The 14,947-nt window shown below is 51.5% G+C and overlaps 1 protein-coding gene across 1 annotated transcript; it reads right to left on the bottom strand.

The window, feature by feature from the left end:
• Positions 1-1,976: 1,976 nt before the first annotated feature.
• PCDH12 (protocadherin 12) lies at positions 1,977-11,773 on the bottom strand. The gene is made up of 4 exons (XM_009492606.2): positions 8,897-11,773; positions 8,284-8,378; positions 6,855-7,006; positions 1,977-2,341 (listed from the first exon to the last, which is right to left on the bottom strand). The coding sequence occupies exons 1-4, from the start codon at positions 11,771-11,773 to the stop codon at positions 1,977-1,979; spliced, it is 3,489 nt and encodes a 1,162-aa protein (XP_009490881.2).
• Positions 11,774-14,947: the final 3,174 nt, after the last annotated feature.

Genomic DNA, 14,947 nt, shown 5'->3' with positions numbered 1-14,947 from the left:
CATCTCAATTAGAATTTGGCTCACTGTCATTGTTTTGGTGCAAGAGCCTGTTTTGTTTGTGAAACAAAAGAGCAAGGCATTTCTATTAGCAGCACAGCAGTATAAGCAGGCTGGGGCAAACCCGTCACTGTAGTTTATTGCCAGGGATGGGGGTCATCTGTTAAAGCACTTTGGAGACTCCAAATACAACAGTGGATATTTTGGATATTAAAGAATCTACCTGGGGAAATCTTAGTGTGTTGCTTTTGCCATTTGGTCCCAAGAGCAACAGAAAGGGATAATTTTCTCATTTACTCTGCTTTAAATTATCTGTATGATTGTCTGCTGCTGTGACTTGTGTGTGTACACACTAAAAGCAGGGTACTGTCACCTCTAGGTGCATGGAAAAGGAACACAGGTAAAAGACCCTTGAGATGCTCCGGGATCATGTCTGCTGGGTCTTGCTGCCTGTTCTTTTTCAACTTAACTGTAAAATGAAAGCCAAAAATACCACGCAAAGACACCTGATGTGACAGCCCCACCATGAGCAAATTAGCTTTGAAGAAACCCATTTTGTGAACTGCGGTATCTGTGAAATCAGTGCAGTATTTTTAACGTAAAGGTGGTGAAGAAAAGAAAGCAGTGTGTGTAAAGCACTGCTGGCCCTGCACTCTGATGGAGGGGAGGCTGGCAGTCTCTTCTCAGCCTTGCTTTTGTAGTCACTTGGCAAGCAACGATGTTGTGCATTGCTAGCAGTGGAGCCAATGGCTTACCCTCATTCCCATAGCATGTCTTTCCTCTCACCTATACAGCCACTTTGCCAGCATGCCCCAGATTTGTTCTGGTGTTTTGTATCATAGTTGGAAAGCACAAACTATGGTACAGAAGAGAGTCCTCCATGTGCATGATCCAGAAGCGCTTACCTGCCATTCATGCACTGCTGCATAAGCCTACAAATGCACTCCAGATGCATATGCCACTGTTGTCTTTTCATTCTCTGTGAGTGCAAATCCCCATGGTTAACAACACCTGTGTGTTTCTTCCTGTTACTAATATCTGTATCTTAGTTTTCCTACATGTGCCATTATCCTAAAACTGTCTTACAGCTCACATACATACAGATCAAAGTGAAAACCCATAATATGGTTGAAGCTTGTGACTGAATATTTCAAAACAGTGTTTTCACGCTTCCTTTTTCCCAGGTTACCCTTGGCAGACTCCAGCCATCTGTTGTCTGATTCTGGGCAAGGACTGTGCTCCAAAATCCAATGGTCTCAAAAGAGAGCATGGAGAAAGAAATTGTGGGCACCTAGTGCAGCCATAGCAGAGATGCCAGAGCAGAAGTGCTGATTTGGGGCGTTTTATAAAATGCCAAGTTCACAGTGGTACAACCACAAAAGGTGAAAGGATCAGTGGGAGACAACAGGCAGATCTCCCTTTATGAGTTGCCATTTCAGGCTTTCTGCAGATACATCATTATGTCACCTATAGTGCACCTTGTTCCAGAGATAGTAGCATTAGAAAAAAATGATTTTATTTAAATAAGAACTGAGATCCTGGAGCCCAACTCTGCAGCATGTTGCAAAGTCCACGACTGCAATATTTTATCATCCATGGTGCACAGTCTATAATCACGTGGATGTAGCTGACTGTCTTGTGCTTGTGGTTAATCTAACAGCCCCTCCCCTCAGTCAGCCTGCTCTGGGAGGAAGGGGCCCTCCTGCTGTTGTGTGACTTGAGTGTGATGGTAAGGTGAAAGATGAGGGTGGAAGAGGAGGAAAGCTAGGAAGGCAAGAACAGGCAGGTAGAAGGGAACTAAACAAGGTGAAATCAGTCACAGGGAAATTTGATGGGGTGAGGCAAAAGAAGAAATATGCCTGTCGTGATCAGTCTAGACATGGATGATACAATGACCCTGTTAAAGCACACATGTGCACCCCAAATACGGAAAGAAGCTCTGTCTGACTCTTATCTCCTTATCACAGCCACCAAGCTGCCTACGGAACAGGAGCACTGTCTTCCAGTCCAAGGCTCTTCCCACGTGCTGACAGCTGCCGCAGAAGCCCTGAGCCGGTTTCATTGTGGACTTGGACCTTCTGGGACAAAATCATTTCAAAGAGGGTGCTCATTTCTGAAAGGAAAGTGCTGGCCAGTCTTGTCCCAGCAGCATTTGGGTCAGCCCCAGCACCCTTGCCGAAGGTCTCAAAGGTCCTTGGTTTCTCCTGCCTTGCAGCTTCCTCATCCTGAGGTGAATGCAAAGAGTCAGGGGAGAAGACGTTGTCCTTGTAACTACTGGTGAGCGGCAAGGAGAGCCGAGCCACCCATGCTGGGTCAGCAGCCGTCAGCCTCTTGAGGGCCAGCTCTGGAGGGAGTGAAAACAAGAACTGTTGGTGAGACATGGAGTAGAGGAGACCACAGGAGAGAAGAAGCGGCGGGAGGGGGGGGAAATACTGAGAAATTAGGAGACTTCCTGAAATCAACTGTGAGAGGACTGACTGTAAACAGGCCTAGAGATAATCTACCAGTAGCATCATTCAAACCAGCAGCTTAAAAAAACCAAACAAACTAGAACTGGTTTAAAACTACTGGGGGTTTTGTTTTGTTTTTTGTTTAATATAATAACCATTAGGATCACTTTGCTTTCTCATTTGTTGCAGCCTCAAGTGGCACTTCACTAAATTGTCAGCAAAGTCAGAGAAAGTGAGGGTTTAGGACTGGCTAAAGGGGAGACAATAGAAAGCTTTCAAGGGGGAAGTGTTGGACAGAAAGAAGGTCACTAGTGGACTTCCCTTAAGGGTCACTCTAGGGTGGGAATTTGCTACTAAGCAGGCATATTGAGACCAAAAAGAAATGGGTTACTGTAAAAACAATAATAACAGAAATGGAATTAAATTCTGTATTATAAAATGCACAGCTGGATGGTTGAAGAGTAGTAACAAAAAATTGAGCTATGAAGTTCATCAGTTGGAAACAGATGAGGAGCAGTGGGAGCCTGGTGTGGGTGTTGGCTGCAGGTTCGTTAGTGTACCAGTAATGTGATTCTGCCCCAAAATGGGCAAATGAAATCATACAATGTGTTGGTCAAGGTATTCCCTGTTGGCATGAAGACATCCACAGTATTGTTACTAGGTCTGGCAAGACCTGATTAGGAGTATTACATACAAATCTGATTATCCGTCCGTAGGAGAGAGGATCTGAAATGACAGAAGTGCAAAGAAAACTATTGAGATGAAAACAGGAGTGAGTCCAGGCCTAAATGATGGAGACCCCAAGAGGTAGGGGTTGCTCAGCCAAAGGAAGCAAAAGCTCACCAGGGATCTGACTGCAACCTGTCATTATTTTGATGAGATAAACACTGACAAAGGAAATCTTTATGCTTAAAATAGTGTTGGCAAAATAAGAAGTGATTGTAACTGTCCATGAATAAACATATACTGGAAATTAAAGGAAGGACCCCATAGCAGGGCGAGCCTGGAATAGCTTCCTCATCAGACAGCAGGAAAGGAAACAGGGGTTCTTGTTTTATAAGGTAGAGCTTTGCAGTTGGTAAACAAGATTCCGTGATGTGGTGCACAGACACTACCTTCCAGCCCCACATTGCTTCATTTCCAAAGTGTAACCTAGAACCACTGGGAGGTTCAAAGCAACCGCCAGGTTTATGAAACACTTGAGTCAGAGAGCAGCAAAACAAGTAACTGGTCTCTGGTAACAAGACACAACAGTTCCAATCAGATGGCAAGAGCTGGTGTCATTATAATATTTATGTGGCTCTGACTTATGAAGTGGCCTCTGAAAGGAGGGTCCCCATTCTAATGCACTTATCATGCTGCTTCCAGAAGATAATCAATACCCTGCCACAGCCTGGGACACATGGTCCTCGGTCAGTGGCCAGTCAATCGCTGAGACAAGTCTCCTTCCTCAGCCAGCTACATAATTAGTCCTTTCTCTCTGAAAAACAACTGTGTCTTGGGGTGGATGGGGATGAGGGCTGAGATTCAAACCTGGTAAGGAGAGAAGGGCAGATACAGTACTTAGATTTTGTTTCAGCTGAAGCCCCAAAATTCTTTTGTGTTGCTTAGCTTCCAGGATTTCTTTCTGCAATCTCAGTATTTTGTTTCAGTCACAGTGACTGTTCCTTAAGAGAGCTCCCAGCCATGCTGAAGTCCCATATTTTTGCTCTAAAACATCCACAGTTCTCTCCTCCTCAGTCTGCAAGAAGCCACTGCATTCCCTGAATATTTTGATGCTTCAGCTCTGGAGCAGGGCACAACAGTAGTCTGCTCGCTGCGGGGAGAGCCAAGACTCAGTGGGCTGATGGTCCTGTGACCATGAAACCTTATAATTAGGTATGTTTCGTTTGACCGATAACTCTTTACTGCCTTATTTTAATGGTGTTCCAGGAGCGGGGGTTGTTTTTATAATCAATAAAGGTATATCTCGCATCTGCTGCTGCAAGCACTCTGCTTCACTGGTGGGGGATAGGTGTTAATAGATGGTGCCGAGTGCTGAGAGTTCAGCCCGCAGCTCGGTGCTTACAGCATAAACAACCAGATAGCTGGCTGGGACAGATTACTCATGCAGTTCCCCCCCACTGCAAATAGCACAAAGGCCCAGACAGCCTCAGCCAGTTGTTATACTCCTGAGCACAAGCAATGCTTCCTTCCTCTCTCAGGATGCAAGTCCACTTCTCTGTTTGTGTTTGGGAGAGGAGGAAGGAGTCCAGCAGCTCCATCATCTGCGCTCTGTTGCCTTTTCGGGAAGGTCTGGGCTCATGGTTAAGGTTGTTTTTCACTACTGAAACAGGGCAGCCTCTTTTGTCATGTCCAGCACTACTGCATGGGCAGAAAGTCACACTGGCATAGCCTCAACACGCACCACTGGTGCTCAGTGTGAAATTCCAGTAATTTGGCAAAAGTGGGGTTTTTTTCCTATCTAATCCAAGGAACATGGGAGATGTCACTTCATGGATATGCCTTGCCATAGCACTGATTTTCTAGGATGCTACCTGCCTGGGCAGCACTGGATCTGCTGAGCAGGTCCACCAGTCCCTTTACTGGGACTGGTGCATATCAGTACACCCATGGGATGGAGCTGGGCAGCCTGTTTGCTCCCTGCTTTTGGCTGCAGGACCTTTAAATCTGAGGAAGCTTGCAGCTCATTTCACTCAGCCTTTCCTTCATTTGCTCCTTACTAGAATAAAAGGGTGGGAAGGCAAAAGGACAAGCAGCATGGTTCTCCCTCCAAGCAAGAGCACAGAAAATGCCCAACTCTGGAATTAAAACGACCACAGCAGCAAACCTCAATGAGTTCCTCTTGCTGTGGAGGAGCACAGAGGCTCCACAATGAAATTTCTGCTACAGGACATGAGTCAGCCCAACTCTTTCAAATTGAAATGCCAGTAGAAGAGATTTTTAGAACAAATCAATAAAAGGAACATGTAGAAAATGGCCCAGATGGTATTTACCCTGGAGTGCTAGAGGAACTCGGATACGAAATTGCTTGGTTTATTAACTGCTGTTTGTTAACTACTGCTTCAAATGAATATGGTATCAGAGGAAGGGAAGGTAGAAATTGTGATATGAGTTTTTAAGCACATGAAGGTGAATCTAGTGCAGGTAAATTCCTAGAAATCATTATATGCAAAACTTGGCAGCTAGCTGAGCACCTGCTATTCAGACAGGAACTGATGTCACATTTTCAAGGTGGGGAATTGCATTTGGATGAAGAGTCCTGGTTGACAAAGGGCACCTGAGCTTGCAGAAGAGCACCAGCCAGGCTCACAGGGGACCTGAGCTATCCCTGAATTAACAGCCAGGTTCTGTCAAGGACTAATGTGTGTTAAAAGCTGGGAAGCAAGTATAGGAATAAATAATCTTCCCCACAAAGGGAGGTCATTAGTTGAGTCCCAGAGTATCTGTTCAACATAGTGATAAATGACGTGGAGAAGTGGATGGTGGTGTTGACTCCACTAAAACACCCAGCGACATAAAAGCAGGGGATTTGCTGGAGGACCAAATAATACTGAGTACTATGAGCAAAAAGTGGCTGGTGGATTTCTGTGTCACCAACTGTTGGATAATTGTCATGGGGTATGACACATGATGTACTGATGACTCTCCCTCCACACAGAGGACGTATTTGTGGTTCACCATGAACAGTTTGGTAACAGAGCTCAGCATGAAGCTTGGGCAGGAAAGGAATGAAGAACAAACCAGAAGACCTCCTTATACCACCAGTGTAGATGTATCCTAAACGCTGCACACAATTCTGGTCACCACATGTCAGTAAAGATACACTGAAATTAGTAACAGGTTGGTCACAGGATACAAGACTGGATGAGTTCAGCCTGGTAGGAAATAGGTGCCTGATGGGGCTTAAAGGGTCTATAACATCATAAGGGGCTCAACGAGGCCAACGCTTCACCTTTCGTACTCTGCATGGACTGGGAGACCACAAAATGAAGGGGCTCAGGTCAGCATGGGAAGCAGAGGTTTCACAGGGTGCATAGTTAAACTGGACTTCACCCCGACAGAGGCCAACTTCACAGATCAGCTCAACAACAGCAGACATATCTATGAGGTGGAAAGATCTACCAAGAGTCATTAAACATGAAAAAAAATCCAATGTGAAGCTCAGCAAGTCCCTTTGCTGTAAACTGCTTGGTACCAAGTGCATAGGATGGGCCACACAGGCTGTCCCAAGCATCTGCCACTGTCAGAGCCACCCTAGGAGATGAGCTGTCCCCTGGCTTGCCACAGTTGCCACTGGCCAGCCAGTTTTATCTTCTGAATGGGGTTACTGTGTTATTTGAGAAGATCCCGCTGCTGGAGCCCCCCACCAGCCCCAGCACCGTCCCAGTAGCAAGGCTGCCTCACCTGCCTGCGGCTCCAGGAGGGTCTCCAGCTCCTCTCCCACCAGCTGCTGCACAGAGAGCTCAAACCCGCTCTCCGAATCGCGGTCCTCCGCCTCACTCTCACCGTGCCCGCTGTCCTTAGTGCTCAGGCAGTCAGCATCCAGCCCCGCAGCCCTGCAAGAGGGCCAAAACACTCAGATCACACTTCAACCCTCAGCATGACCCTGCCCTGTTGATTCCTTTAAAGATGGTTGTCTTTATCCCACATAAAATGACCCAGAGGTGGGGTGCGGGCATCCTCTCCGTGTATCGTTCACACTACCAAAGGCATAATCATTTCAGTCCCCACCAATTAATGAGTTTTGGGTTTGTTGTTCTGTTGTTTTTGGTTTGGGTTTGGTTTTTTTTTAAAAAAAAAAAACACACAAAACTAAACAACACACAAACCATACATGAACAAAAGCACTGGGATCAGGAGTGCCACGGACCGTCTGAAAACTGGGCCCCAGTTGGGTGCTGGGTTATACATAGGCCTGCTCTACATTTCCTGCCCGAAAGGGTTTTTATTCTTCTGCAAGGAGATCCTGAGCAAACAGGGAGCTGCTGGCTCTTCCGTGTGTATTCGGACCAGGCAAGGATCAACACAGCCCAGCCCTGCCCCAGCATCCCCAGAGTGGCTCTCCATCCCTCACCATCCTCAGCAGATGGAGATGATAAGAAAGGTGGAGAAAGCTGTGTCTGCCCATGGCCTGGGCAAGACAAGGGGGACATGGCAAGGCAGCAATGAAGCCCTGGCATCCTTGGGAGCATTCACGCACAGACGTCAACACCATAATTTAATGGCAGTACCATAAAGTTTGTCCCTGGGAACATCTTCAGCACACAGCTGGGATATCTCAGTCCTTCCCATCCCTGCTAACAGGGTCTCTCCCTCGCTAGCCTCCTGGCCCACGGATAGATGCCCTGAGCTCATGTCAACAGGCAACAGCATCTCTAAGATAGTACTTTGAGCTGTGAGAAAGCTTGTTGTTGTGCTGCTGCCTACAAAACTGGAACCCTCTGGGCTCATCTGTGCACTTTTCCATTGCACTTGAACGCATTGGTGTTCCCCCAGCAAGGACAGGCAGATGGTTCACAGCTGCGGTGGAGCTCAGGTGGGTGTGGAAGTTGCTGCCAAATGTGCCCCAGGAAGGAGGCAAAGAGCAGCCCTAGGAGGGCGCTGGATACCAGCAGGGAACCAGGACCAGAGGAGCACAGCCATCCCCTGAAGGGAGGGCCTACCTCCCCAGTCTCAGGTCAGCAGAACCAGGAATGAGGTTTTGCCTCCTGTGTCTGCTGCCCTGGTGTCTCCTGCCCTTGGAGGCTCTTGGGGCCAGTGGGGCTGAAGCAGAGGCAGCAGAGATGCAGGGGAATGGGGCATGGGGAAGGGAAGGGCTGAGAGCCAGCCTTACCTGCTGCTGTTCTTGGCCGTGTACTTGTTTCCCCTGTGGTTTGTTTTGGGCTGGAACTGGCCCTGATGCAGCAGGGAGAGCAGCTGGGAGATTTGCTGTAAGGCAGGAAAAGCCTGTTGAGCCCCGGCGATTGCCACTCAAGCTGCTTCCTGCCAGGACGTCCCCTCCGAACCCCCCGGCCTTTTTATAGCATTTCCTCCTCCTGCAGATGGTTCAGCATCCCCACACAGGGGGAAAAACAAGCAGCCAGGCAGCCCACCTGGCCCCAGTGCTTTCCCTGCGCCGTCTCTGCCTGCCATTCCCTGCCCACATGTTCCCCTGGGGAAGAGAGCATGGGGTTGTCCCCTCCCCTGTGTGACAGCCATCCTCCACCCCAGCTCCCAGGGCATCCTGGTGGGCGTGAGGAGACCCTGCCTGTGGTGGGGTGGCCATTCATCCTACCCAGCCCCTACTGCCAGGCACCTCTGCCCAGGGATGGGAGAAGAGACCAACCAAAGACCATCAGGTTGCACATCCCACCACCCCAGGGTGTGCAAGACCTGGGCGAGGAAGGAATTGGGGGAGGTGAGGGGCGGGTGTCCACGCCTCCAGCAATGGGCAGGGCAGCTCCTACCTGCACCGGGGGTGACTCCATCGCAAACTCCCCAGTGGGGCTCTGCTCCGCCAGTGCCACCAGTGACAGCCGGACCAGGCTCCTGAGGATGTGCTGGTGGGGCTGGGACTGCCCAGGTACCCCGGCACCCACAGGCTGGTTGGGTGACAGTGGAGGCTCTCCCGTGGGCCTCTGGGGTGGCTTCACCAAGCTCTTGCAGTGCGGTGGTGCATCTGGGGGGCTCGCAGCCTCTTTCGCCGAATTTTTCAGTCTGTGGGGCTGGCAGGGCCGGCACTGCAGGATGGGCAGGTTGAAGGTCCCCTGCTGCTCATCTGAGTCCTTTTGGGCTCTCTGATTTCTCAGGGTCCTGTAGAGAGTGGGGGTGAGGTGGAGGGGAGCCTGTGGGGACCCCCCTGGCGCAGGGGCGGCTGTGCTGGGCAGATCCTCCTGACAGGGATGGGGGGGCTCAGCCTCCCGGGGCCGGCCCCGGAGCAGTGGGACAAGGTGGATATCTGCCTTCTGGATCTGTCTGTGCGGCTTCTTGAGCTGCTGCTGCCTGTGGGCATCCTCTGCCTCCCTGCAGTTGTAGGCCATGCCATCCTTCTTCTCCTTCTTACGCAAAGACAGGGTTAAAGCCAAAAGGAGAAGGCACCCACCCAGGAGAGCGGCCAGGCAGATAACAGCCACCATGGACGGGCTCAGCCACCTGGGATCCTGGGCTGAGATTTTGGAGAATGCCCCGTGACGCCGGAAAACTAAGCGGACCCGAGCCAGGGTGTGCAGGGGGATGTCCCCCCCATCACTCACCCGGACCACCAGCTCCTGCTCGCTGCCAGCAAGGCTGCTGGCATTGCTGGCATTGAGGAAGACCTGTCCCAAGAGAGGGTCCAGGATGAAGAGCCCAGTGTCATCCCCACCCACCAGATCATACCGGAGAGCCCCGTTGATGCCGGAGTCCACATCCCTGGCCGCAATGGTGAAGAGGAAGGGAGCACCAGCGCATGACACAAGTGTTGCATTCATCACCGTTGCAGTCCCTTGGCTGCTCCCATTCCCGGGGACCACCCAGAAGCACCCCGTCTCCACATTGACCAGGACAGAGAGCATGGCTGCACCTCCCACCAGTGCTGGCATAGTGATGACAGGTGCGTTGTCATTCCGGTCGAGCACAGCCAGTCTGACAGAGACACTGGACGCCAGCCTGGGGTGACCACCATCCTCCGCAGTCACCAGGAACTCCAGGCTCCTCACCTGCTCGTAATCAAAAGCTTGGAGGGCAAAAACATCACCAGTGGTGGGGTCAATTGAGACCAGACCTGAAGCAGAGGAGTCCAGGATGCTGTAGGTGATTTTCCCATTGAAACCCAGGTCAGGGTCAGTGGCACAGACAGTGAGCAAGAAGGCAGGTGCTTCACTGTTCTCAGCAACAGCAACCTCGTAGGTGGCCCTCTCAAAGGAGGGGGCGTTGTCATTGACATCGCTGATGCAGATAGTGAGGTGCTTCAGCACAGCCAAGGAGAGGTCACCCTGGTCCTGCACCACCAAAGTCAGGTTGTACTCCGCACGCAGCTCCCTGTCCAGCGTGGCATTGGTCATCAGCACATAGCTGTGACTGTTGGTCCTCTTCAGCCTGAAGTGCTCATACCCTTGACTGAGAGAGCAGTGCACTTGCCCATTGCTTCCTGAATCGGGGTCACTGGCCGTCACAAGAGCCACAAAGCTGTCCTTGGGGAGGGCTTCGGAGAGCACGGGCACCCGTGCAGCCCAGGTGACATGGACTTCGGGAGCATTGTCATTGACGTCTAGGACTTTGACTACGATCTTGCAGTGCGCTGGGATGGGGTTGGCACCCAGGTCCCGGGCTTGCACATCCAGCTCGTAGGTGTGGGTTTCCTCATAGTCCAGTGGGTGCTTCAGGATGATGCTGCCTGTGCGGGCATCAATGCCGAAAGCGCTCAGCACCTCCGGGAGTGCATGCTTGCTCAGGCTGTACTCAATCTCCCCATTGGGGCCCTGGTCAGGGTCAGTGGCCGTGACCGTCACAAGGAGGGTCCCGGGCAGAGCATCCTCCTGAACCTCTACCGTGAGAGAGCTCTCTGCAAAGACGGGGCTGTTATCATTGGAGTCAAGGACAATAACTTTAATTAAAGTGGTACCTGATTTTGGTGGCTCCCCATGGTCAGTAGCCGTCAGCACAAGGTCAAAGGAGGAGTGCAGCTCCCGGTCCACTTCTTTAACCACGACAAGCTCTGCGTGCCTCGTCCCATCGGAGCCAGAGATGACCTCCAGAGCAAAGTGCTCGCTGGGTGAGAGGGCATAGGAGCAGCGGGCGTTGGGGCCAACATCAGCATCCAGGGCTCGGTCCAGTGGGATCCGTGTCCGCAGAGATGCACTTTCCGACATCTCCAGCTCCAGCTTGGGTGTGGGGAACCGTGGCGAGTTGTCGTTGACATCTAGCACTTGAACCTCCACGTGAATCAGAGCCAGGTTTCGGGCAGCCAGCACATCGAATGAGACCCAGCAGGGTTCACTGTGCCGGCACAGCTGCTCCCGGTCCACCCGTCCAGCTGTGCTGAGTGCCCCATCCCCGCTCCCTACGTGCAGCGGGAACCTCCTGGGGGTCTCCATCAGTTGGAAGGTATCCGCTGTTTCGCCACTCTCACCCCCCTCAAAGTGCTCGGCCAGCGTCCCTATCACTGTTCCCAGCGGCACTTCTTCAAACACCCGGTACTGCACCGTGAACGTGGCCACCTCCTGGGCATCGGTGGAAAGGAAGAGGTACCACCACAAGGCCGGGAGATGGAGAGTGGAGCGGCTCAGCAGCAGCATGCTGCTCATGAAGCCCACCGCCCCACTGCCCCAGCACACTGCCGCGGACTTGCCCGCCTGCCGCCGCATACCCAAATGGTCCTTATGGCAATTGCAAGTCCTTGGCATCCTCTCCCATCTCCAAGTCCCATAAGCGCCCGCCACCAGTTGGAAAGGAGGAGAAATGGCAAGTGAGTCCAGCAGTTGTCCCCTGCTCTGCCATCACCAGGGCACAGCCGGGAGATCCAGCTGCTCCCTGGGCTGAAATGCTCGGCCCGGAGCGGAGGGGGCTGCCACAGCTGCAGCTTCAGCCAGGGAGCAGCGTCTGGCTGGCTGGGCCAGGGCGGGGAGGTGGACCAGTAGTGTTTCCTATGGAAACCCCACCTACAGGAAAAGGGAGGACCGGGCTGGTACAATGCCTTCGCGGGGTGGGGGCTCATGGGGCAGCATGCTTCCCAGCTCTGAGAGGGGTGTGGAAGTGCCCTTGGTTTCCAACCTGCAGGGACCATCACCACTGCTTGCTGTCACCTGCAAAATGCATTTTACAGAAGGTGTGATTCCTGCAGACAGTCTCTAACCCATCTGCAAAGCCTCACACGTGCTTCAGAAAGATGTCTGCAAGGACCAGTGATGATGATGGACTTCTGCTCTTTTATTACCTCAAAGGCTTGTTCCCCACACTGTTAGACTTCTGACTTACTCTGATTTATTTTCATTTTGTCTAAATCCAGCATGTAATCCCTGCTCCTTCCTCTGCCTTTTGCTGATGGTTTTGAGGAAGATGTGCCCATGTCACCTTTTCCAACATAAGGCTTTTGATTATGTCACTGCTTCATTTTTATCTGGATACACCAAAATGAGCTGATGAATCACTGGGAGAGTTGCCACATCAAACACAGGCAGGTGGGCACAAGGGAAGAAAGGAGGCTGTGGCAGATGTGACCTGTGTCCTGTCAGGCCTCTCCCCATCCCCTACGTCTGTCTGTCCTGGTCAGCTCCGCCCATCTTGGCACGTGCTCTATCCCCAGCTCAGCTCTTGCTTTGATTTCCCAGGCATCACTCCTCACCCAGCACTGATTTTGCACCACCAAATCCCTTCTTTGCCTTATTTCGGCATCTTACCCTGAGCCCCTGCCTTCAAGCAGCGTGGATGAGGCTGCACAGCCAAACCGCCCACTCACTGGCCAGCTCTACACACACATGTCCTTGCACAGGTAGCACAGACTAAAGTTGTTTCATGTATTCCTCCTAAGCAGGTAGCTGGCTGCCTGCAGAGCCCAGTTATCCCAAGCTGGGCTGTGCTTGGGGTCTTTAGGTGATTGAAGGCATTCAGGACAGGGAAGGTCACTGCAGAAGTTTCCTTGGCCATTACAGAGAACAGAGCATCCTCATGGTGTGGTTTGAGTTCCATCAGCCACATCATCTTCATCTTGGCCCCTACGTCTACCAGGCAGCCTCCAGCAGCCCTGCAGCTGCCATTGGTGTCCTGTGCCTGCCTTGCCCCTCTCCTTCTGCCTTTCCAGCCTTGCTGGGCACACCCATACCTCCATCTTATTCCCATGCCTCCCCTCACAACTGACTTTCCCAGTTGAGGCTCCCCATTGCCTGCCTCCCCTCACTTCTCTTCTGTTACGGTAAATTTTAATGCCACAATGAACAGCAAAAGCAAAACCACCCCAGTGCTGACCAGACAGTTTGCCCTGCAGGAGGTTACTGCCATGGCTCAGCACACTGGGAGGAAGGGCTGGTGCAGCTTGGCCATGGTGGGGGGTGGCAGGAGACCCAGTGCTATTCCTGGGCTCAGCCCCAGTTCCAGGTGACCTTTGCCAAGTCATTTCCCTGCTTTGTGCTCTCACTTCCTTCTCAACCGAGCTAAGCCAGCCCGTGGCCTCTCCCGGAGGGATGCTCTCCTGCTCACTGGCAGCCCACAGAGCTGTGGATGGAGAGGCAGATGTCTCCCAGCCTGTGCCCTGTTTTCAGGTGTGGGGGTGGGAAGGCTACTTCCTTCCTGGGGGAATCTTATTGTTCCACGTCCCTTTTTTTTATGTCTTTCCCTTTCAGGGATGGAGAGGAACAGAACTGCACTGAACTTTCACCAAGGAAAGGAAATAAATATTATTATGCCTGAGAACTGTGGGGGTTCCCCAAAAAGCCCTGCAAGACATATCTTTCTCCCCATCACCTCCCAACCTATCTGCAGAACAAGCCAGTGTCACCAACTGCCCCACATTTAAGCCGCCACTGATGTGCCAGGAGATATATTCCCCCCAACACCAGCACCCACATGTGTTGGACTCTGCTTGGTGTGGCCCCTGCCCCACCAGCTGGTGGGAGGATGCCCCTTTAGACTGCTGCAGCCCCAAATGACTCCTTTTTCTCCCCAAGGGCAGGGAGGCAGATGGGATTTTGAGCACCAGTTTGCTCAGCCACAAGGCTGATGTGACAGTCCCGGCACTGGGAGGAGAAGTCACAGTCACTGAGACGAGGGCTGTGACCCCCTCCTGAGCACTGTCCCCACCACCAGCTGTGCTGTCCCCAGTCCAGCTGTACAGATACCAGCACTGGTGACAAATCTGGACTGCCCAGGAGAAAATGAGCTGGAGGAGCTAATGCATTAATTATTACAGTGTTTCAGGGATAAACCCCTATAGACTAGACCTGTAACCCCAAGTCATCAGGACATCAGCAGTTTGCAGGGAGGATGGCTGCAGGATGCTGCAAAAGCATTGCTGAGCTGCAAACCACACCAGCTGCATCTTGGTGGAAGGTGGGCAAAGTAATGCCAACAAAGAAAATGGAAAAGAAAAATGGGGTTGAGCTGAGACTTGCAAGAAGCACAGGCAGTAAAATAAGATCTGGTGCTAAAAACAAAACATGCCTCCTCCCATTTCCTGTTCACATGCAGGCAGGTTTCCAACATGCAGGTGCTTCAAGACCTCCATAGACAATGTTGTGTCTATGAACATAAAGTTTCCTCCCCAGGAGGTTGGCTGCACCTAAAACCTTTCACTTAAAGCTCAGAAAGAGCATCAGTTATATTCAATTATTGCAGTAGTATTCTTCAGCTTCTGCACGATGCTATCAGTGCCCAAAGCAGATGTAAATGCTATTTACTGGTGTGAAAATCTGGCTCCTCTGAAGCTCAGCTGCTCTCCAGGCTACAGAGAAAGACATGGATGCAGGGGACACCCCAACCTCCCAGGGGTGCAGAGCTGTACTTGAGACACCACACACTCACCGTCCATCACAGGGCAGAGAGCAGCC

The sequence above is a fragment of the Pelecanus crispus genome, chromosome 8 (genome assembly GCF_030463565.1).
Source record: "Pelecanus crispus isolate bPelCri1 chromosome 8, bPelCri1.pri, whole genome shotgun sequence".
In the NCBI taxonomy this organism is placed as follows: Eukaryota; Metazoa; Chordata; class Aves; order Pelecaniformes; family Pelecanidae; genus Pelecanus; species Pelecanus crispus.
This window is presented reverse-complemented; position numbering and strand designations above follow the sequence as displayed.

Excerpts from the sequence above, each read along its gene's own strand:
- PCDH12 (XM_009492606.2), bottom strand. The coding sequence starts at position 11,773 with ATGCGGCGGCAGGCGGGCAAGTCCGCGGCAGTGTGCTGGGGCAGTGGG. Across the intron at positions 8,379-8,896 it reads TGGAGTCACCCCCGGTGCAG|CAAATCTCCCAGCTGCTCTC; the intron begins GTAGGAGCTGCC and ends CCTGCCTTACAG. Across the intron at positions 2,342-6,854 it reads CCTCCTGGAGCCGCAGGCAG|AGCTGGCCCTCAAGAGGCTG; the intron begins GTGAGGCAGCCT and ends CACTCCCTCCAG.